This window comes from Felis catus, chromosome D1 (genome assembly GCF_018350175.1).
Source record: "Felis catus isolate Fca126 chromosome D1, F.catus_Fca126_mat1.0, whole genome shotgun sequence".
Classification (NCBI taxonomy): Eukaryota; Metazoa; Chordata; class Mammalia; order Carnivora; family Felidae; genus Felis; species Felis catus.
The window spans coordinates 14,664,990-14,688,281 of record NC_058377.1 but is presented as its reverse complement, the minus strand read 5'-3'; the positions used below and the strand labels follow the sequence as shown (position 1 = coordinate 14,688,281).

Genomic DNA, 23,292 nt, shown 5'->3' with positions numbered 1-23,292 from the left:
CAGCTGCCATTGTAAGGATGAGAAGCCTCCGGGAGCCAGAAAGTGACGGGAGGATTGGCCTAGTGATTTTATTGCCAGTTCATTCAGTGACCCTTTCTCGAGTCCCTGCTATGTAGGAAAGCACTGTGTGGAAATGGTTAAGTAAAGCTGTATCCCTCCCATCCACTCACTGGCAGAGGGCGTAAACGCATAATGCAACTAAGTATAATATAAGAAGAGTAATTGGGATGTAGAGGCACAACCCAAGGGCTATGGAAGCACAGAGGAGGAAGCCATTGACCTTGTCTTTTGTGGGGGAAATCAGTTAAGGCTTCATACAGGAAGTAATATTTGACTGGGCCTTGGAAATAAGTGATCTTTCGAATGTGGAAAAGAAAGGAAAAGTCATGGCACAGAGAGGAAATAGCCAAAGGAAGGCACGTAGACACAGGATGTGAGTCATCTAGCAATGCTAGAATGGCCAGGAGAAGTTGGAAGGGTGGGTGGGGCTGGGGACAGTGCTAAGAGGGATAGACTATTCTGTGAGCGGATGGGAACCACCAGTGTTTTCGAGTGAGGAGTGATCTGGGTGACCACCACTGTGCTACGAATGGGTGGCCTAGAGGGAAATGAAATAGAGGTGGTAAGCTGTGCATGAGTCCCGGTCAGAGAGAATAGGGATATGAACTAAGGTGCTAGGAATGGAAATACAAGAAAATGGATTCAGGCCACACTTTATTACCAGTTTGAAATGGGAAATGAGAGGGAGAATGGGGGCTCCAGTGCTCTTTGTAGCTGGGCTGGTAATGCCGTTAACAAACACTAATGGGAACATCACTGGAAGAACAGATTCGATTTCAGAAAATGGCCAGTTTGAGCTGTTTCTTCCCAGATAAGTATTAGAAGCTCATGTCAGGACCTTGAGAGTGGGTACCAGGACCAGAGATGTAAATTTGGAGTATTATTACCAAACAAATGATAACAGAAGCTGTGAGACCAGAAGAGTCGACCTTACAGCAAGGAATAAGAGACAAAAATCAGTGCATGCCTTGTAAGAAAACACCTGCCCAGGTGGGAGGAAGAAAGGAGCAAAGCAGATAGCAAATGGAGACAGAGTGGTCAAGGGAAGTAAAACCACGGAGGGGAGAGCAGGGGGTGCTCCGCATTTTCAGGTGCTGTGACGGTAGGGAGTGTGGCCGGCCCTGGGCGGGCAGTGTTCTAAGCTGGGCTCCATACAACTTGCTTCCTAAACACGCGCACACAAGAAAGTGTCTGGACTCAACGGCTGTCTATCCTTTGGCCTGCCATCCTTGCCCATTTTCTCCAGTCCCCCTCCGCCCCCCATCTCTCTCATCTGCTCTCTCTTGAAACAGTGGGACGGGAAGAAAAGCAGGGGGCAGTTGAAGCACAAAGGGGCTTGGAGTTGAATTGTAAGCATTCCTGTTTCAGTTTGTAAATAAGTTGCCTACTCTTTGTTTTGAATAAGCCACCTTAATGATAATGACGTCACTTTGTCTAAGTTTTCAAGTCAGTGTGTCTCTAGTGGTCATAAATGTGTTTGTCCTAAGAAGTAAAAATAACATGAAAATTCTGGGTCCGGGTGAGTGGGCTTACATGTAGTTACGGGTTCTGATGCAGTCTTAACACCAGTCGCTACCCAGTGTTGTTTTTGTTCTTAAAGGAACAGGTGTGCTTGCTTCACTCAGCATGGGTTATGAAAGGAACAGTGTTGGTTTTGCTGACATAAACCCGTCATGTTTACTTGTAGTTAGCCAGATATCTCTCGCATTCCAGCTTATCCGTATCTTCCTTTCACTGTGATTCGTGTTAAGTTCAAGTGACTGGTTGTATAATTTCTTTTTTATTTTATTATTTTTTAATTTAAATCCAAGTTAGTTAACACATGGTTGTGTAATTTCTAAGAGTCCTCTTTTCTTTAAAAAAAAATTTTTTTTTTAATTTAATGTGTGTTTATTTTGAGAAAGAGAGAGAGAGAGAGCATGAGCAGAGGAGGGGCAGAGAGAGAGGGAGACACAGAATCCCAAGCAGGCTCCAGGCTCCGAGCTGTCAGCACAGACCCCGACATGGGGCTCGAGCCCACGCGCCGTGAGATCATGACCTGAGCTGGAGTCAGACGCTTAACAGACTGAGCCAGCCAGGCGCCCCTCTCAGGATCCTCTTTTCACATTTGATTCTCAAATTTCATGATCCAGAGCCTTTATTCAGTGACCAGAAGCTGGTATGTTCAGGGCTGAGATAACATGAGCTATTTGTCTTTGTAGATTTCGGCTTCAGTAACCTGTTCACTCCTGGGCAGCTGCTGAAGACCTGGTGTGGAAGCCCTCCCTATGCCGCGCCCGAACTCTTTGAAGGAAAGGAATATGATGGGCCCAAAGTGGACATCTGGGTATGTACTGTCTTCTCTTAGACCCCATGGTGGTCCTCACCCTCGCTTGCTAACAGCTGTCTTCCCTCTGGGTGACCCCTAATGCCACATGCGAATTGAGATCTTGACCCCTATTCTTTGAATTCCCGGTTCTTGGTGCAGAGTCGTTCCTCCAGCTCTTGTGTGGTGGACCCAGCCACAGAAAAAAGCTCTGCCTTTTGCATCTGCAAAAAAAAAAAAGCCCAAGAGCAAGCTCGGATGGGTGCCCTCGCTAGGAACAGACAAGAGATCAAGGCTCTGTTGGTGCCACTTGCCTTCTCCCCAGAGGTTGAGTACCGAGAGAAATTCTCATTGTGTTACCCCAAATTAATGTCTGGAAGCGAGGAAGAGCATTAGCTATCCTGAAGATGATTGGCCTGGCCAATGCCCGTATTATTTCTCACACAGACCGGGGGGGGGGGGGGAAAGGTGGCTCCATCATCTTGTGCACGACTCGCCGTCATCCTCACACATGTGCCGTAATGGCCTCTTCTGTCTCCTCTGATGCGATTAACTGTGTGTCCTCTCTGTTTGGGATGCAGAGCCTTGGAGTCGTCCTGTATGTGCTTGTGTGCGGTGCCCTGCCGTTTGATGGGAGCACACTGCAGAATCTGCGGGCCCGGGTGTTGAGTGGAAAGTTCCGCATCCCATTTTTTATGTCCACAGGTAAGGGAGTGAGCAGCACACAGCAGTGACTGGGTTCACGGAAAGTTACACGTGCTGAGTTACGCAGGAATTGAGGGATAGACTACACATGGCCCGTCCGGCAACCTTTCTTCGCTCCAGTTGGCTGAACTGGCGTCTCCAGAAGCGAGGTTCTCTAACAACACAGTGTATAGACTGTGGCATCGGAGGGCCCTGCCCGAGTTGGCCTGAGTTTGGCTCCGGGCTCCGCATGTAGCTGCCAGTGTTGTGTGGCCAGTTGCTAACTCCGTCTGAGTTTTGGTTTCCTCATCTGTACGTGGCTGGCAGGTTCGTGAGGGCGTTACTACGAAGACTAAGTTAAGTGACTTACGGAAAGAGTCAGTGGGCCCATCACATAGTTGCGAGGCAGTAAATACTCCCGTTTCACCCCTGTCCTTTTCTCCCCCTCTCCCACCCTTTTTCAGGATATTTCCATTTCCTGGGGCCCCATAGAGATGTGGCAGTAAGGGACAAGGATAGAGCAGGCTTTTCGTTTCGGCCTTGCTGCTGCTGCATTTCCTACTCGCGTGACAGTTATCCACCAGACTCAAATAAAAAAGTATTTTTTAAATGAGTGGGCAGTAGGGTAAGTAGTTTTTGGAAAAGATGTAACACGTTGAAAACAGACACCACACACCCAGAATGTGCAGTGTTTTATCACCATTTATATGCACATGAGAACAGTTTAGAAACAGTGCAGTCAACAACCTAGTTCGTTTTACTTCGTCATGTTTTCACTGTAAGCAACAGCATACACAGTGGATGGCCCGTGGTTGGTGACGCAGCAGAAGCACCTGGGAATTGCATTTTGGAATAAACAGGAAACTTTTTCTAGATTTCACTTTAAGTCTCCTTAGGATTAATGGCCTAATACTCTGTCTGATAATGAGAAGTGCTGTGAGAAAAGGAAAATAGAGAAGGCTCAGGGCTGGTGGGGAGGGGAGGGGAGGTTATTTGAAAAGGTACACCCAGGGGGCCCCGTCACTGAGAAAGTGACATTTCAGCACAGACTTAAAGAAGGTGAGGGAGTGAGCTCTGCAGTCTGAAGGTGAGCTTTCCAGCTGGGGGAGCAGCCCGGAGGCCGCTGGTGCAGAGGCCGCCCGGAGGGAGCATGCTGGTGTTTATGGAGCGGAGAGGGGTGGGGGGTCTGTGCTTGGAAGGAGTGACAGGGACAAGAGAGAGATGAGGCCAGAGAGGCAAGGGGAGCTTACTTTGAGGGCCCAGTCACTTAGTGCAAAGACCTGAGTTTTTACTTAGAGTGAAATGCAGAGAATCAAAGCGTTTTAACAGCGGACTGATCTGATCTGATCTGACTTGTGTTTTTCCTAACTTTGATTATCAAAATTTTCAAAGACAAAAAAATGTCGAAAGCTTTTGAGTGTGATACTGTTATAAGAAAATCACTTTGACTGCTCTGCCTGGTTAAAAGGCTTAGGGGCTGAAGGCGGGAGACTTTTGCAATAATCCAAATGAGAGACACTGGCGGCTAGTTCCCAGACAGGGTGTGGAGGTGGAGATGGTAAGAAGCGGTCAGATTCAAGAGATAGTACATATTGTGGCAGGCACCAGCCAGAGCATTTTACAAACATTGACTCATTTCATTATTATACCGACGAGGTACGTAAGACTATCACCTCCATTTTACAAGTGATAAAACGGAAGCCAGGACACGTTTAGCAGTTTTGCAAAGATAACCCAGCTGCGAAGCGGTTGGACTAGAATTTGAACCTAGGCAAGTCCAGTTCCAACAACACTTGTGTCGGATTTGACGTGAGGGAAAGAATAATTAAAGGTAACTCCAGGGGTTTTGGCTTGAGCAGCTGCCAAGGTTGGATTTACTGCCAACAGAGGTGAGGATGGCTAGGGAAGAATACTTACTGTTTGGAGAAATGTTTTAGATGAGTTCTTTTGAGATGCCTGTTACCCACCTAGGCTGAGATACCGTGTAAGCTGTTGGGATATAAGGCTGCAGGTTGGTTGAGAGTCACGGGCTAGGGATGTCCATTTGGGAACCATCAGTGTAGAGATAACATTCAGAGCTAGAGATGAGATCGCTCTATAGGCAGTGATGTAGAGAAGAGGCCCAGGGATTGATCTCTGGAACGCACTAACAGAGATCAGGAAGATGAAGGATTGGCCCAGGGATCGCTAGCGGAGGCAAGCCAGAGGGTCCGCAGTCCTGGAAAAGAAGTAAGAAAATGTTTCAGGGAGGAGAGAGTGAAGAATTGTGTGGGGTGCTGCTGACAGGTCAGAACAGATGAGTGAGAGCTCATTGGATTTAGGAACGTGGAGCTTAATCGATGACGTTGACATACAGTGTTGGCGGAGGGACAGGAGCAAGAACTGAATTCATGTGGCTACAACAGAAAAGGAATGGGAGGGAAATAGCAAGAAGAAATGGACACAGCTATTCCCAATTTTACTATAAAAGGAAGCAGGGATGAGGTCCAGTAGACGGCTCTGGCCGGCCACCAGTGATCATGCCGTCATCCACTGGATGTCCTCCGTCTTTATCTTAATGACTGGCCAGCAGTAGTTAGCACTTAACCCTTCCTCACTTTCTTTCTTTTTTACACATAAACTCTATTATGTTCACATAGTATTAGGTTCACAGCAGAAGTGAACACAAAGCGTAGCCAGTTGCCATCTACCCTCGTCCCCTCACACTCACGGCCTTCCCCACCTTCAGCGTCTACACCGGGGAAGAGTATCTGTTACTGTCCATCAGCCTGCATTGACACTACACCAGATGATCCTCCCAAATCCATAGTTTACATTAGGGCTCATCCTTGGTTTACGTCCTGTAAATTGGGACAAATACGTGGTGACGTGTATCTACCGTTGTGCTGTCATACAAAGCAGTTCCACTGCCCTAAAGCTCCTCGGTGCCTGTTTACCCCTCCCCCCAACCTCTGGTAGCCACTGATCATTTTACTGTCTCCATCGTTAACTTGAGCCTTTTCTAGAATGTCACGCATAGTAGTTGGAATCCCCAGTACTATGTATGTAAGGTTCCTTTCTGTCTTTTCATGGCCCGATCGCTCATTTCTTTTTAATGCCGAATAACATTCCATCGTGTGGCTATACCCCAGTTTATCTGTTTACCCAGTGGACGACTTGCTTGCTTCCAAGTTTGGGCAGTTATGAATAAAGCTGCTCTAAACATCTTGGGCAGGTTTTGGTGTGGACACAAGTTTTCAACCCTTTGGGCAAATACGAGGAAGTGTGATTGCTGGATAAAATGGAAGAATATGTTTGGTTTTGTAAGAAACCGCCAAACTGTTAAGGCGGCTGCGCCCTTCTGCCTTCCTCCCAGCAATGAGCGAGAGTTCCTGTTGCTGTACATCCTCCCCAGCAGTTTGTGTTGTCAGGGCTTGAGGTTTTGACAGGCTCATAGATAGATGAGTAGTGGTTTCTCATTATTTTAATTTGCAATTCCCTCATGATGTATGATGAGGAGCACTTTTTCATATGGGTGTCTGCCATCAGTCTGTCTTCTTTGGTGACTTGTCCGTCCAAGTGTTTTGCCCATTTTTAAATCAGGTTGTGTATTTTCTTATAGGTGAGTCACTCCTTACTTTGTCAAACACTTTTTTCTCCCTGCTTCTCAGATGCCATGCCCTCCAGCATTCCTCCTGTCTCTCTGGATGCACCTTCTTTGTCATCTCCCCCAGTTTTCTCTTTCTCTGTTCATCCTTTCAGGCTTTCTTCTTTTCCACCATCATTCTGAGCCATCTTATTTACTGCCATGGCTTCGGTGATGACCGTGACTCTCAGTCCCCAGTTAATGCTCCATGAACCCTCTGGCCCAGACCTCTCCTCTGGGATGAAGGGTGACCTAACCAGCCTATAGCCACTGATCAGCTTCACTTTTGTGTCTTGAATTCACATCAATAGAAATATTTTCAAAACCGACCTTAAGTCTCCCCCTCCCTATCCTTCGTTCCCTATCTCAGTGAATGGCATCACCATCTGAAGAAGGCAGGAACCAGCCTCATTCCCCCTCCTCTCTCACCATTGCCACAGCTGATCAGTTACCAGATCCTGTCCATTCAACCCTCCATACCTATCTTCTGCAGTGGCTCTTGCCTGGATTAAAAAATAGCCAACTAGGGGCGCCTGGGTGGCTTCAGTCGGTTGAGCGTCCGACTTCAGCTCAGGTCACGATCTCGCGGTCCGTGAGTTCGAGCCCCGCGTCGGGCTCTGTGCTGACAGCTCGGAGCCTGGGGCCTGTTTCAGATTCTGTGTCTCCCTCTCTCTCTGACCCTCCCCTGTTCATGCTCTGTCTCTCTCTGTCTCAAAAATAAATAAACATTAAAAAAAATTTAAAAAAAATAGCCAACTAAATGGATTTCTGGCTCCAGTCTCGCCCCTCCCTAATCCATTCTCCACACTGCTACAGGAGCACATGTATAGAAACAGGCAGTGAACACATACACGTACACAAGTCTGATCAATCCATTTTCCAGCTTAAACTTTCCAGTGGCTTGCCTCTAGGCTAAAGTTCACTGGTTAACGTGGCACGAGCCTTGACTTTCAAACACTTTGACCATGACCATAGTAAATAATGTGTTATACTGTGACCTGGAACACACAGATATCCATACTACTGAACAGAGGTTGTTTTTTTTTAAAAAAAAAAACAACACATGCCCTTACTATGATGTGCAGTACACCCCAGTATATTTTACATTAAAAAAATGCCGATTATAACTTCCTAGATTGATCTCGTGACTGCTGTTTGAAAAACAGCGGCCTAGAAATACCTTATGACCCAGTGCCTGCCTGTCTTTTCGACCCCAACTTCCTTTCTATACCTAATCAGCCTGACTTCCTTCTAGTTCCCAGGACAAATGATGTGCTTTAGAACAGTTCCCTCTGCCCAGAATGCTTCCTCCTCCCCTAGCCCAACTCCACCCACTCCTCTGTTCTAGAATAAGAAATTAGATGTGCTAGAAAAAGAAATGAGGTAATTTCTACCAGTCTTCGGATCTGGGTTTTTTTTTTTCTTTTATCATGGGACTTACTAAACTTTATTGTAATTACTTCTTTCATTGTACATCTTCCACACCAGACCAAGCTTAGAGAAAATAAAGATGAAGTGTGTTTTTTTCAGTTGTCTACATCCTCCCATAGTACCTGGCATGTAACAGGACTTAGTAAATAGGAAGTAGTTAGTAAATGGAGTCCTGTTTAAAATCCTCCCCTGGCCTGCAATTGCACTTAGAATAAAGTTCAAAAAGCCATTATCATGATGGCCAACAAGGTACAGCCGTGATTGGCCCTCCTCTTTAATCTTATTTCCTGCTACTGGTCACCGTGGGTTCTGAGCGCCAGTCACTGAAGCATCCTTGCTGTTTGTCACACTCGCCAAGCACGAACATCCTGGTTCCTTCAAATATTCACGCAGGCTTGCTTCCTCATTTCACGTGAGGGTTCTGCTTAAAAGTCCCTTCTGAGAGGTGCTTTTTGACTACCCCTCATCATTCTCTTTCCAGAACTCTTCTTCATTTTTTTTTTAAATTCATTTTTTGATAGAGACAGAGCGTGTGTGGGGGAGGGGCAGAGAGAGAGGGAGACACAGAATCCAAAGCAGGCTCCAGGCTCCGCGCTGTCAGCACAGAGCCCGACACGGGGCTCGAACGCACGGACCGTGAGATCATGACCTGAGCCGAAGTCGGACGCCCAACCGACTGAGCCACCCAGGCGCCCCTCTGCTTCATTTTTTTTTTACACGGCAAGGACAACTGCCTGACCTCACTTGTTCATTGTGTCCCTATCCCCACTGCCTCTTGACTGCAATAAAATTTTGTTTACTGCTGTATTCCTAGGGCTTAGGACAATGCCTGGGTCCTAGTAAGCACTCAGTAGATATTTGTTAAATGAATGGATGCCTACCTAGGTTCGTTAAAATGCTAACTCCTCCAGCATGTACACTTGTATTCAATCACAACTCCTCCAGCATGTACACTTGTATTCAAATAATAATAATAGCAGTAATAGTGATTTACATTTCTTTAGGGCTTTTGAGTTTACAAAATACTTCTTATACTTGATCTGATTTGGGCTATATAACTTTGCTCTGGAATTGGTATTGATACATACTCTTTTAGCATTTTGCCAGTGAAGTTTGAAGGCAGGGCTTGACTTGCCTGGAGTCACACAGGTAGTAAATGACTAACTTGGTCCTGTATTCAGTATTTGTTTGACCGCGCCACACTGTTGCAAAGAAAGGGCAAGGTAAACAAACCGCTTCCTCTGCTCTTCCAATGTCCCCAGTATTTCCTGCGAGCAACTTGGATTCTCTCTGCCCTCCACCCCACCCCCTTGCGTCAGAGCAGAAGATTTTTACTCCAGCCTCACCGGAGCTGGCTTCGGATAGTGGAGCTGGTAAAACTGACCATGCTGTCAACCACATTGTCTATTAGTGCTTAGAAATAAACTGTAGAGTATTTTAACGACTTAGAAAGAACTAATATTTGTAATATAGGTTAACATGAAAGTGTAAAGGCTCAGAGAATGTCAATATTATTATCCTAAAGGTGGCCGCTTTTTAATTCTGAACAAGTAATTCCCTAAGTAGGAGTAAACATTTTCATACAATTAAATACAGAAAATGAAAAACAACCCAGCCTAGGAAATGAGGAGACAATTGCTGTGTTACCAGGATGAGCTCTCCTGCCCTCAGGGACGTACATGCGCTTGGCCTTGCCTAATAGCATGGGCCTGAATCCCACGGCCCAGCGGACAACGCTGTCAAAAGGACAAGGCATAGGAGAAAATGAACTCATAGGCCGTTTAGTCTTTTCGTAGCTCAGACACGATAGTGCCGTAAAATTCCAAGATCACCTGAAGGAAGCCCAGCGTCTGTTCCCGAGCCCCGTTTCTGCTCACACCCCTAGGTTCTGGGTGCAGGGACACGTCACCACAGAGCCGGAGCTAACTTTTTGTCTAAGGCTGGACCAGCTACTTTCCAGCCTGTCAGCTCGGCTCCTACCGTGCCACAGAAGATACCGTGGTCGAGGAAAGTCCTAAAGAGCCAGATCCTTTCTTTTCTCAGGCTGTTGTCATAGGCTTGAGCTGAGTTGATCCACTTTTCTGCCTGAAGGATTTGGACGCTCCGGCAGAGCCGCGATTGGTTTCTAAATTAGCACTTGGGAGGCCAAGTGGGTAAGGCCGCACCATCTAGCTTCTTCTAGCTAAGTCGAATTCCAGAATATCTGCAGCTGTGTGGTGTCCATGCTCTACAGATGGACACAGTTAGTTCAGGAATTCTAAGCGTCTCTTTATTGTCAGTAATGTATGGAATGAAGCGTCCTCACAGTTAGTGGATATTTCTATGCCTGGTCTTATATGTTGGATACAGGCTTCCTTCCATGGTCATCCCAAGATCCCCTGAAGACGTGCTTCCAAGTTGGAGCATAGCCGTATAAATTTAAAAGAGGGTTTATTTGAGGCTGAACAATTTTGTACCACCTCGTTTTACAATTATACGTATGTCCTTTTCCCCTCTCCCCTAGAATATAAGCTTCTTTATATCAGAACGGTGTTCCACGCATCATCATCTCCCATAAAACCTGTCAGCACCTGGTAGGGTGTAAACATTCAGTAAATATTTCTTAGTGAAAAACCGAACGATCACCACTTACCAGTAGAATCTTACACCAGACTCTTGGGTTTTATTATTAAACAGGTAATTCACTGATGACCCAAATCATTCACTGGTCTTACGTGCTTTTGTTATATAGGTTATTACGTGAATGACCAAGGCAAGCGACTTCTACTTTTAAAAATGTTTTGATCTATTACAGGGTTGGCTTCCTATGTCTCAAGTGAAATAAGTTTAGTCTAGACCAGTGTTTTTGGATTAAAGTTTTCAGAGCTTCCTGGAGAGTGGTCAGGGAAAAACCTTGAGCCGAAATTATGGAAGGATTAAAAGTTGAAACTTGCTGCTTCTCGAGCTGTCGCAGAAGATGAGCCGTTGCCTGGCCACATGTGTTGGCAGCTTCTCTGACACTCCCTCCCAACTGAGGGAAAGCCAGCAACTTAAATATTTCGAGCACCAAACTCATTAAGTGCCAGTGTATTTTTTTAAACCATCAGAGGCCTACTTCCTCAAGCCTAGTTTGTCTTATTCACCAGTCATGCTACCTGCTAGCACATATTGTAAGATCAGTCATTTATTTAACTGAAGGAAGATTAATTTGCAGTGGAAAACCTGCCGCGACAGCAAGCGCAGAGAGAGATCTCTTGTGGACAATATTTTTGAGTCCTTATTGATTAGACTTCATTGTGCCGTAATTAATTGTAATACTGCATAAGCATTTTATCACTGGGAACGCAAGACCCAGGCTTACATAATGCTTCTGATGGAGACTGTATTGTACAGCCCCTGCCAAAAAGCTTGCACTTCAACACAGCAGCTCTGCCCTGATTGGCTCCCTCATCAACATCCGCACAGCATCGTGCTTGGCTAAAAGCACTTTGCTTAGAGGGACCGGGCCAGGAGATTAAAGTCGCTCACCCGCCAGTCTCCATATCCGAAGGGGCTCAGCATCCTCAAGGCGGCTCTCATACATTTTGGGGTATACTCCACTGCCAGTGAGAAAATCCGTGTAGCGCTTTCGTGTTCGTGAAAGCAGAAATCACAAATGGTGTCAGGGAGCAGGCTGGATCTACTCCAGAGTTAAGCAGGCGTCCCCTAATTTTACCTATCATAATGGAAACCATGGGTACATACTGGTGCTGCCTTATTTATTATCTTCACTTTCAAGCAAACCGTCTCCGAGCTTATGTCAACCCCTTGGAGGAAAATAGAGAAAGGGAGGAAGTTCTAAGTGGAAGGACTCCAGAGGTTTAGGTAATACCTGACATTCATTGAACGCTTTCTTTGGACCAGGAGCTGTTGCATTAACTCGTTTTGTATTCAGAACTACCCCCGTGAAGTAGGCTGACTACTGTCATTTGATAAGCAGGAAAATTGAAGCATGGTCAGGTTGAGTAACATACCCCAAATCACACAGCTGGTAAGCGGCAGAGCCGAGATTTGAACACGCGCAGTCTGGCTTCGGAAACCACCTGACTGTCTTTGATGGTATTTGAATTCTCAAGAAATCCGCATCTGCCGAGTTATTCCAGGTGTCAAGAGAGTCCTGGGGTGGGTACCTTTGTCCATCTACATCTGGATTATGTATTGAAAAAAGAGTTAGTATCGTGTACTCTACATTGAACTCTGGAGTAAAACTAAGGCAGAATTTTGTTCTACTCTAAGGATTGACATTAGTACTCAAAAACCTATTTGAATAATGATATGACAGTACAAGCAACAAAAACTTTTTTTACTGTGAACCTCAAACAGGACAGCCTCTAGTGAGACCCTCTAGCCGGCGGGGTGTCTCCCAGGTCGGGGCTGGAGATGATTGTCGGCCTCTCCAGCCTGCAAGCCAAAACCCCCTGATCTCCGAAGCTTCATTCTGCAGCATCCCGGCCACCTAGGAAAACTAGCACCCAGGGAAAGTTCAAGAAAGAGGTGGTGGTTTTCTAATGAATGGAGATATATGGGCCACCCACTTGTTTTCCCATCAGTCTGGAAACGCTGCTGAAACCAAAGAGAAAAGTTTCTCCTCCTAAGCTGTTCATTCCCCGCAAGAAGATTTTCTGACCAGCCCCATCTCTTTTTGCTCACTTGTGCCAGACTACCTTCCTTGGGCCTCTGTGTTCAGCCACAGAAAGCGTCTCACAGGGTTTAGTTATAAGGAACTTAGCATTTATTCCAGAACATTCTGATGACAGTTTGCAGAAACTGGTGGTGCTGGGATCTGTATTCAGATCCAGCACTCTCCATTCTCTTGTCTGATCTCATACTGTTGGACTGTTCTCCGAGGAATTTTACTGAATACTTCAGTCCTGGGACTCCCAGTTTTCTTTCCCCCAAAAGAATGGAAAGCAAATGATTTCAAAACAAGACTTTTTTTTTTCCTCAATGCCATTCTAACACAAGAGGAGCTGATCTCAATGCTTGTTTTTTATGAGTCATCTAATTACAGCCAACACTGTTGTAGATTGGGTTCCATTACAGTTAATTTCAAGAACATGTATTTTCTTTGGTTATGTAAAACTGTGGTATTGCCTATTTCTTTAAATAAACCCCCTTAACTAATTTGCAGGTTGGGGATGTTTATATATTTCTGTTGTGACGGTAATTTTCACAGTTGAATTTGTGAAATAAAAAGCCTTCCGATCCCTACAGCACCATTGTTCCAGCAATAGGCAGTATAATAAAATTTCACGGCAACAACACCAAAAACATGTGTTTTGTATGATTGTGTTTAACATTTATGCAGTCTCTGAATGCATCTATAGGGTAGCATATTCAGTGTATTTACACATAGAAATAAATGTCTTATTTCAAGACCATTTGTCTACTGTGTTTAGATTTTAAAATAGTCACCATATAAAGTAGGTTTGACCTTAGCTGACAGCTGACAATGACAGGGTTTCCTTGGGTATATTTAAAAAATGTCACTTCTAGGTCTTTGTCTTTGGGCAGAGCGAGGGTCCCTAACTCAGGCCAGCTTCTTAACCAAAAGAAGATATCTTGGCAAAAACACCTCTGATTTCTTTTTGATTTACTTTTTAATTATTTCTATAGGCTCATAATGTTATAAGACAGACACACTATTTTAGCTGTGATTAAGACAGGACTAGGACATGATGACAGACTCTATTTTCTTTTCATTATGAAGAACAGTATTTTTGTGCATGGTTTTCCTTTTGGGGAAAGGCAGATAGCATTAAAGAGGAGCTTGTGAGGCACAAACATGTGTCGGTCCAGAATATGTACAGTAAGGGCTCTGGTCAAAGCCATATGGCTCCATCCAGAGACTGTCCTTGTGGACCATTCATCTGTCTTGTCCAATTTGTCTGCTATCATAGTATCTTTTCTCCCCCAGACTGGTACCCAAGCTAGGCAAGGCAAATGGCTAACAGAATCTGACAGTATATGACATAGTGTCCTTCTTCCGAAAAGCGTTAAGACTGTAGTGCCATTTAATTTAAAAAAAAAAAAAAAAATACAAGGTTATTCATTTTCCAGGCAGCAGACGTCTTAGAGACTTTAGTAGCCAACTTATTTGTGTTTCCGTTCCGGATTTTGAGATTTGAGAAAAATAGAGCCCTCTTTGCAATTGGAATTGTGCTGGGGAATTAAACATTTTATTAAGAACTTTGTTACAATTATTGAAGATAAAGAACTCTCGGGCTGAGTGCTTTGGAATTACCTTTGAACACACCTGGTCTCGACCAGAATGTCCTCACGTGAGATGCCTTCTCGTGTCCCCTTCTTCCAAGCACCTGGAAGAAACAGGAATTTCCTGAGTAATTGCTTCTTCCTTGCATTCTTCCCATGCCTCCTGGCACACAGATGTCTTCTGTTCCCCCGGCTCAAAGCAGTTTTATGTGGTCAGAAAGAATCTATGACTCAATTTCTTTCAGACCACTCCTCTGCCCTCAGAGCTGAAAGTGATTGCCTTGCCCTGTCCCATACTTTGGCATCACATGAAGGGCTTTGGCGATGGTCGGCATTCCCTCCATCTGTAGGATCGGCCTGAAGATTCTGATGATTCAGTTCCGCAGATCCCTGCCCACCCCTTCTCCTTGTCTGTGGCGCCTGGGCTGAGGAACCCTATTGTTTCTGGCTTTCCAGCAGGCTCCATCAGCACCAGCAAGAGTGTGTGCACGGAGTTCGCTCTTGGCTGGAGCAGTGAAATCATCACCATCCAACTTGCCATTCTCCCTCGGTGTTGTTTGCCAGTTAGTTTGTAGCCTCCTGACCATGAATGTTTTATGAACTTGGCTTGTAGGTGGCTCTATCATGATGGACCCCGTGGTGATTACATGGCATTTGATTATCAGAAAAGGAAAATTGATTTGCTTTGCTTTTTTTAAGGATATGCTAGCTACTAAGTAGAACATCAAGCATCAATTTATTTTAGGTGCTATATGGGTTACAAACTCTGGCCTTGGAGTAAGACTGACCAGAATTTGTATCCTGGCGTTGCCTGTTATATTCAGGTCAAGTTTCTTCTGTGATTTTTAATTTCTTTATCTGTAAATGGGTATGATGGTAATAGGCGTTTGTGAATTAAATGCTTAATTAACTTCAAGTGTTTCTTACTCTGCCTAGCCTCTAAGTGCTCAGTAAATGTTAGTAATTATTATTAAATAGTATTTTTGAAGGAATTGGTCTATTAATCTTGCATTCTGTCTCTCCCTATGGTGGTTTTGACTCTTTTCTCTCACCCTCACCCTGTTAACGTGCAAAAGATACGGTGTTAATTCTTGCGGGCACATCCACGGGGTTTATGGAGAAGACTTAGCTGCTAGGTGTTGTTTTATTTCATTGTAACAGAACCTGATGCTGAGGCCCCGCCTGCACGCAGATGTCTACTCGAGCGCCCGTCTGATTCACAGGTTATATTCTCAGAGAACATCAGTGAGTTAGGGACCCCGTAACTCAACTTTGTGTGAGACAAAGGACCCTAAAGCTGCAGGGGAAAGCCCTGGAAACCGTCTGACCTAGGCTTTTGCCCCCAAACACTGCCACATCTCAGTCTGCTACAAAATGACAGTTGTCTGCTCTTTGTGGTGTGAAGCGTGGAGAAGGCCCGTTCTGTTGCGGTTTCTCAGAATCCGATGAGGAAGGTTGTTTGAAGGAGCGGTGGCCGGCTCGTCTAGCGTCTCGTAGTCCAGTATCGTGTCGGCATTCTGGGGGGCGTGTTCCGTGTCGGGTGTGGTAGGCGCTGTGGCTGCACAGCTCAGGCAGACCCTGGCTCTGTCCTCGCATCATGCTGGGAGCCCTTCTGATGACATCTCAGGTGCCGGCCTCTGATTAAACGTGTCTGGTGATAATGATGCTATTTCACAGGACGCGGATCATTCCCTTTTCACAGTTACATGGTTTTCGGGCCTGGAGGGGGACTGAGGAGTTTATCCTACCTGGTTGCTTCTGGACTTAACTTTGCAAGCGAACTCCTACTCAGAACACTAACCTGACCGGCGGATATAACATCAGTTGTACTGCACGTGTGGCCCTGCTCACCTGACGGCCCTTCTCGCTCCCCTGAGAGGCCTCCTCCTCAGATCCCTAAGACCCTGGCCCAGGAGTTTGGATCAAGTCTCACAATTAGAAAGATGTGTCCCAAAGTGAACTTGCTACTTCCTGATTATCTCGATCCAGGCCCCTGGAGCAGCATGGTATCAATCCTCTTTGTTTTCTTTATAAAAGCCCTTCCCATACTTGAAGGACACCCTGTACACCCCTGGCTGCTGCACATACACCTTCTCTTCTCCAGGATAGATCAACCCCGTAGCCTTTCACCTGTCTTCAGGGGCCATGTTCTCAGACTTTGAGTCCAGAAATTGAGTTTTCATTTCTTCTCCTGGCCTCGAAACTTCCTTTAACTCTCTTTGGTGAATTTGACCTTGGTTTTTAATTCCCCTTCCCCATCCTTTACTTTAGCGCCCCCACCCCTCCACACCCCAGGCCAAATACTTCCAACCCCTTAGAGAAAACTGTTTATTATCAAGTTTCAAGAAGAAGGAAGGTGTTCGAGACCCGGTCCTCTCAGATGGAGTTGCGCTGGCAGTCTCCAGTAATTCCCATTTGAGGACCCAGCCCATCCAGCAGCTCTCTCTCCAGAGAGTCATCCAAACACCCGTCAGCGCCGCAGGGTAGGGCCTGAGCGGAGCATCCCTGTTAGCATTCTGTGGGCAGATCGAGTTTCAGGGCCCAGGGCCATTCACACTGCCGGTGTCGGGGGGCGGGGGGGGGGGGGTCGGGGTCGGAGTCGGAGTCCTGCATGGGGCGGATTGAGGCGGCGGCTGCAGGGACCCCTCACGGGGCTGGCGCACACCAGCACTAAGAAGCGCTTGGGTCTCCTTGCCTGTCCACGGGAGGGATCCAGGGATGGGGCCGTTTTTGACATTAAACTAGAGCACTTTGGCAGCTGGAAAAGTTGACGTGTGTGCCCTTTGATCTGAGGCCCTGTCTTCTTTCCACTCATTTGAATCGACTGTCCCGTGGTTTATTGTGGAAGTAGGTTTGGGGCATGGATTGCCTTTGTCTTCACCCTCTGTCCATATTTTCTGTAGAATGGTGTGTTCAAATCTAGCTTGAATTGAATTTCACGAGCTGTGTAGGAAGTAGGAGTTGATGATAATATCTGGCTTTCTGCATTTTGTCGTGTTTTACCATCTGTGCAACACATGGAAAGTGAGATTTCTGTTCCTTTGCACGCTGGATATTCTGGAGGGCACACGTGATAAAAACTCTGGTCTCTTAGGTATTTTCACTGTCACCAAGAAGCCTTAACCTGGGACCCGTAGACTTCAGAGAAACCCGTGGCATGATTTGGGGGCTCCTTGAACAGACCGAAATTACATGCAATTTTTGTGTGTATAAATTCTTGTTCACATTTTTCTGGGGAATTTCCAAGGCATCTGAAATCAAATAGTGATGAAGGATGGCTGAATACAGATTTCAGGATCCCGAATTGAGCTAGCTACATCTTCAAAGCAAGGCTGATTATATTGGTGTTGATTTCTTTTGTTTTTAAGGAAACTACCTTGGAAATGCTGTCTTAAAGCAAGCCTGTAACTGAACGTCTTTCTGACTCGGTCATCTGGTAGAGGACTCACCTTTCATGCACCACACACTGTGTGGAAACTGAAAGAAGACAGAAGAGTGCCATCTAGAGGCCCTAACCATAACTTCACCGCTTTCGAATCCGGCACAGGCCTCCCCACTACCTGGGGGTCTTTACTTGTAGTAACTTTTTAAATTAAGAACATGTTTTCCCTCCCAGGTGATAGCAGATCATAAAGGTGTGTGTCAAAGATATTTATAATCTGTACCATTGCTGCACTTGTGGGGTATAGCCTGGCTCCCCTGGAAACATAATTTTAATACAAGTGTAATGTGGATGACGTGTACTCTATTTCCTAGGTTCTTTCCTAAACCTACAGGTTTTAGGGTCTACGCTGCATTTGACTATATTTTTAATTATAAGGCAAGAACAAGTTGGTGCCTGCTCTAAAATCATTTTGATATAGGGACTTTCCTTTTTGTATTTTCTTTCAAAGTTAGAGTAAATTTAAAATTGAATAAATTGTCTTAATTATTCTCTGTATTCCTTTCAAGATTTAGAACAGTGTTTGCCAAATGGTGCAGAAACTGTGGGGCTGCAGAGTTGAATTCACTCCGGAAAAATAGATCAAACAGAATTAATATCCACATGAAGGGTGGTCGAGAGCATATCTGTTTAGTCCCAGCCCCGCCGTTACTCTGCAGTGTTGAGCACGTTCCCGTGTTTCCTCTTTTATAAAGGGGGCTAATAATAGAAGCTAATTTAGGACTGTTGTGAAGATTCAATGAAATAAAGTTGGTAAGCACAGTGACTTGTATACAGAAAGTCTTTTAAAATCAGCACCGATTTGTCCTTGCTCTTACCACCGGCCAGTTTTATCTTCGGGACCGCTGTAATGAAATGGAAACAGACAGTTTTGAGACCTATATCTTACAGGGAATTTCACAGGTGTTTTTTTTTTTTTAAGTATCTTTTTTGTAATTGAAGTGTCACTAACATATAATACTGTAGTAGTTTCAGGAGTACAACATAGTGATTCAGCATTTGTGTGCATTACCAGTGACCACAAGAAATCTAGCTGCCTGCCATCTGTGACCCTGTGAAGTTGCTATGCTATGTTTTTGAAGTTTTTGTTTGTTTAAGTAATCTTCACACCCAGCGTGGGGCTCGAACTCCCAACCCCAAGATTAAGAGTCGCTCGCTCTTCTGACTGAGCCAGCCAGGTGCCCCTAAAGTTGTAACACTATCATTACCTATACTCCCAATGCTGCATATTGCTTCTTTGCTTCCTACTTATTTTATAACGGGAAATTTGTGCCTTTTATCCCCCTTCCTCTATCTCATCCACCTCCTCACCCCCCTCCCCAGAACTATAGTTTTAAAAAGCATTTTCACAAACATAATCTTGTTTGATTAGGATTTCCATAAATATTCATATACTCCATAGCTATTGATTCAGCTCCTTTTAGGTATAAAAACCGTCTCTGCTATTGGGGGTTTGATACTGGAAACATCGCTAGGAAAGACCTGGGCCTCACACTGTGGTCGGGGTAGCTGGACAACAAAGAAGTAAATAAGGTGGTTTCAGAAGAAGTCATTTGTGTGGAGGGAATTAGTGTGGTGGACTAGAGTGACCGGAGGCCCACTTTAGACTGAGTTGGTGGCCAGGGAAGAACTCTCTGAGCAAGTGGCATTTAAGTTCTCTCCTGAGTGGCAAGGAGCCAGCGGTGTGAAGGTCCAAGGAAGCAGCAAGTGCAAAGGCTACCGTGGGGAGTGTGCTGAGCACAGGCACGGCCCAGAGAGATTGCCGGTGCCGCTGGAGCTCCGTGAGCAGAGGGAGTGTGGCAGAATGTGAGGCCAGGGGCAGGGATGGTGGCCTCTGGGTCCAGGACTTTGGACTTCATTCTCTGGTTGTGGGAAGAGACTGGAAAGTTGTAGGCGAGGTCGTGCTAGCTCAGATTTACGTCTTAGACACAGGCCCTTTTTTTCTCCCTGGAGACCAAATTGTCAGGGAGCAAGGGTGGAAGTGGAAAGACCAGCTAGGAGACTTTTGCAGGAGTCTAAGCAAGAGATGATGGTAGCCTGGACGAGGATGTTAAATGAATGGCTCAGGAGCTTGGGTCCCGTCCACAGCCATGCGCAGTCCAGAGGCAGCATGGCACGTGGTTAAAGGGCGCCAGCCGAAGCATCGGACTGTCAGCTTTGGGATCTGACTCACTGTGTGATCTTGGCCACGCGTCTTGACTTCTCCGTGCCTGTGTTTTACCATCTCTATAACGGCAGTGACGATAGTGCCTTCCTGCTTAGGACTGCTGTGGGGATGAGGTGAGAGGAGAGGAGTTGTTCCGGGCTCCAGAGACCGTGTGTTAGTACCGCTCTTCTTATCATCGCCGCCGTCTTCGACACAAGCACTACCCCCGCGTCATCCTCAATACCCCCAGCTTGCACATGACAAAACTGAGAGGGTGGTTTTGAAATCAGAATATAGGTTCCTTGATTGTGAGTCCGTTGCACTTTCTGTAACATAATATGTAGTATGAGCCATCCAAGAAAATACTCACCTGAATCTCCGTAGTTCCGAGCCCAGTTGTGTGCCCTTGTGAGTGTTTAAGTAAACATTGAGAAGATGATAAGTAAGGCAAGCAACAGAGTCCCTGTGTGGGGTAGGGAGCGTCCTGTGCCTCTCCTCCGACACCTTGGACCACCGGAAATTTAGATTTTGAGGTTGGAAGAGCGCTCTGGACTCCACGCCAGAAGCATTAGTATGCACGTAGTAATATATATAGGAAGGTAGAACTAAATGTTTTGAGAACTTTGTAAGATACTGTATCTCTTTAGAGGACACTCCGTTATTCATTAATTGTGTGAAGTGGGGCTGTACATCATATAAACAAATGAAACTCGTGGATTATCCCTAGACTGTCTGGTCAGACTTTTAACCAAGGTGTTAACCCCACTGCCTCTGTCCTCCGCCTCTTCCTGCCTTTGCCCAGTCCCTTGTGGAGTAAGTGGTGAGGTAAGGAGCAAGAGAGACAAATTGGAAGCAAGGAGCTGGAAAATCCATCTGCTTGCCTTGCCTCGAGCTCCTCGGCTGCATGGGTACCTCCCTTGTTGGGACTGAACGAGGGACTGAACGAGAGACTGAGGCTCTTGTCTGTTGCAGAGTGTGAGCACCTGATCCGCCACATGCTGGTGTTAGACCCCAGTAAACGCCTCTCGATGGAGCAGATCTGCAAGCACAAGTGGATGAAGCTAGGGGACGCCGATCCCAACTTTGACAGGGTGAGCTGGGTGCTGCTTGCCTCAGGAAGCTCCTCTTAGAGCTCCAGCCGTCCCTTTTGCCCGAGATCGTAATCAGGCCAGGACCCAAAAAGATGGGTGCTGGGAACAGACTATTGTGTGTTACTCAAGCAGCAAGGGATGCATGCCAGGAGGAGGGAATTTTTAACCAGCTGGGTTGTTGGAGAAGAGTGATACCAGTCCCTCCTGCTTGCCCCCAAATCATAGTCCCTCCTTGGCTGTCGAAACAGCCCACATTTCTGGCTGCTCATCTACCATGGGGTATCTCCTTCCTCTTGTCTGTGTGTTCGGTTCGGTGGCTTCTGTAGCATACCTTTATTTAAACCGTTATGGCCATCCCAAAGGACCTCAGGAAGATGGAGATCCTGTCTGGCTACAGCTGAGTATCTAGGACTTGCTTGCTCAGGGTTGTCTGAGGCCAAAAATATCCCAAGCTAGGGGGCATGGAACAGCCTGTTTATTATATACGGTATGCCATCTTGACATGGTGAGTTGGGGCTTTGATAGCTTGCCTTTTTTTAATGTTACAGTTAATAGCTGAATGCCAGCAATTAAAGGAAGAGAGACAGATTGATCCCCTGAATGAGGAAGTCCTCTTGGCCATGGAGGACATGGGACTGGACAAAGAGCGGACACTACAGGTATCTCTAAAGGAGTGGAGAACAAAGTAAAGTGTAGCCGCTTTCCCTCTGTCCTGCCCTTTCCACGTTTTCTCCTTCCTGGGAACTTTAGTCTGTTTGTTTTCTTCCTGTTCTTCCTCTGCCCCTCAGTGAGCCTTGACCAGGAGATGCTTGGTCTTCTCCTGTACCATTGAAAGGGTTTTGGTTACTGACATGCCATTTCACCAGGGTTTTCTACTCTTTTCCCTTCTCTCTTGTTAGTCATTAAGATCGGATGCCTACGATCACTATAGTGCAATCTACAGCCTGCTATGTGATCGACATAAGAGACACAAAACCCTGCGTGTCGGAGCGCCTCCTAGCTTGCCCCGTGCCATGGCCTTTCAAGCACCAGTCAATGTCCAGGTGGGCAATAACTCCAGTGACCTGATTCAGGACAAGTAACACAGGGGAGGAGGGATGGGTACCCACTGCTCACTAAGTCTAAGAGAGTTACCTGTTCTTCCTTACCTCCACCCCCTCCCATCTGTCATCTCTTCCTTGTCAAGCGGAGGTCAGAACCTTTCTTTGACAGAGAGGATGGAAAGATATTCCAGTACTCAGGATGGACAACAAGAGTTACTTTTTTTTTTTTTTTTAAGAAACAGTCAATCATTGAGAGAGACTATTTTCTCTAAAGAATGCTTCCTTGTTGTAGCTCCTAAGGGCAGAAGAGCCAAAGACTCAGAGGTAGAAACATAGACTTTAGCAATCAAGAATCCTTTGAAAGACCATTGTTGTTTCCCTCTAGCACTTGAGGTAAGGGTATGTACATATGTGCCACTTTCCAGGCGGAGCAGGCCGGTGCCACCATGAACATCAGCGTTCCCCAGGTGCAGCTAATCAACCCCGAGAACCAGATTGTGGAGGCGAGTAGTGACCTCTGATGGGTGTCAGCCCAAACCGTTTTCTTCCCCATATTTTTGCTGCTTTTCCTGGCTTCTTATTTAGAATTACCTTTCATTTCTTTTCTGTCTTTTTTTTTTTAATTAAAAAAATTTGGGGGGGTTGCGGTGCGCTTGGGTGGCTCAGTTGGTTAAGCATCTGACTCTTGGTTTTGGCTCAGGTCACAATCTCACAGCCCCACATCGGGCTCCACACTGACAGCGCAGAACCTACTTGGGATTCTCTCTCTCCCTTTCTTTGCCCCTCCCTGCATGCTCTCGCTCTCTCTCTCTCTCTCTCTCTCTCTCTCTCTCTCTGTCCCTCCCTCCCTCAAAATAAATAAATAAGCTTAAAAATTTTTTTTAATTAATTATTTGTTTTGACTTTTGATTTCTGATTTGATTGTATTTCTTTCCACCACAGCCGGATGGGACATTGAACTTGGACAGTGATGAGGGTGAAGAGCCCTCCCCTGAAGCGTTGGTCCGCTATTTGTCAATGAGGAGGCACACAGTGGGTGTGGCTGACCCACGGTGAGTATTTGGCCAACAGCCCTGACTCTGAGTTCCTATCATGGTTCCTTTTTCCTGCTTCATTGTGTTTCCCAGGTGAGATCGAATCCAGTGGCCAAGACATGTGTGTACCCAGTTCAGTGTCCCTGGTAGATCCGTGGTAGGCCGATGGCCGCCATCACGTCAGTTGATCACAATACTTT

General features: G+C 46.0%; 1 protein-coding gene across 10 annotated transcripts in view; it reads left to right on the top strand.

Annotated features, from left to right (window-relative positions):
* Nucleotides 1–23,292, top strand: part of SIK3 (SIK family kinase 3) — a 253,200-nt gene that overhangs the window by 194,734 nt on the left and 35,174 nt on the right. For 7 of the 10 annotated variants that reach the window (XM_023239133.2, XM_023239136.2, XM_023239132.2 and 4 more), the window contains exons 5-11: nt 2,262–2,386; nt 2,947–3,070; nt 20,897–21,015; nt 21,564–21,674; nt 21,915–22,058; nt 22,484–22,561; nt 23,001–23,110. In XM_023239133.2, coding sequence (XP_023094901.1) covers nt 2,262–2,386; nt 2,947–3,070; nt 20,897–21,015; nt 21,564–21,674; nt 21,915–22,058; nt 22,484–22,561; nt 23,001–23,110 — 811 coding nt within the window. Of the gene's footprint in view, nt 1–2,261; nt 2,387–2,946; nt 3,071–17,704; nt 18,541–20,896; nt 21,016–21,563; nt 21,675–21,914; nt 22,059–22,483; nt 22,562–23,000; nt 23,111–23,292 lie in introns of those variants that run through there. The other 3 variants (XM_023239135.2, XM_023239137.2, XM_045038348.1) reach the window with 3 other exon arrangements.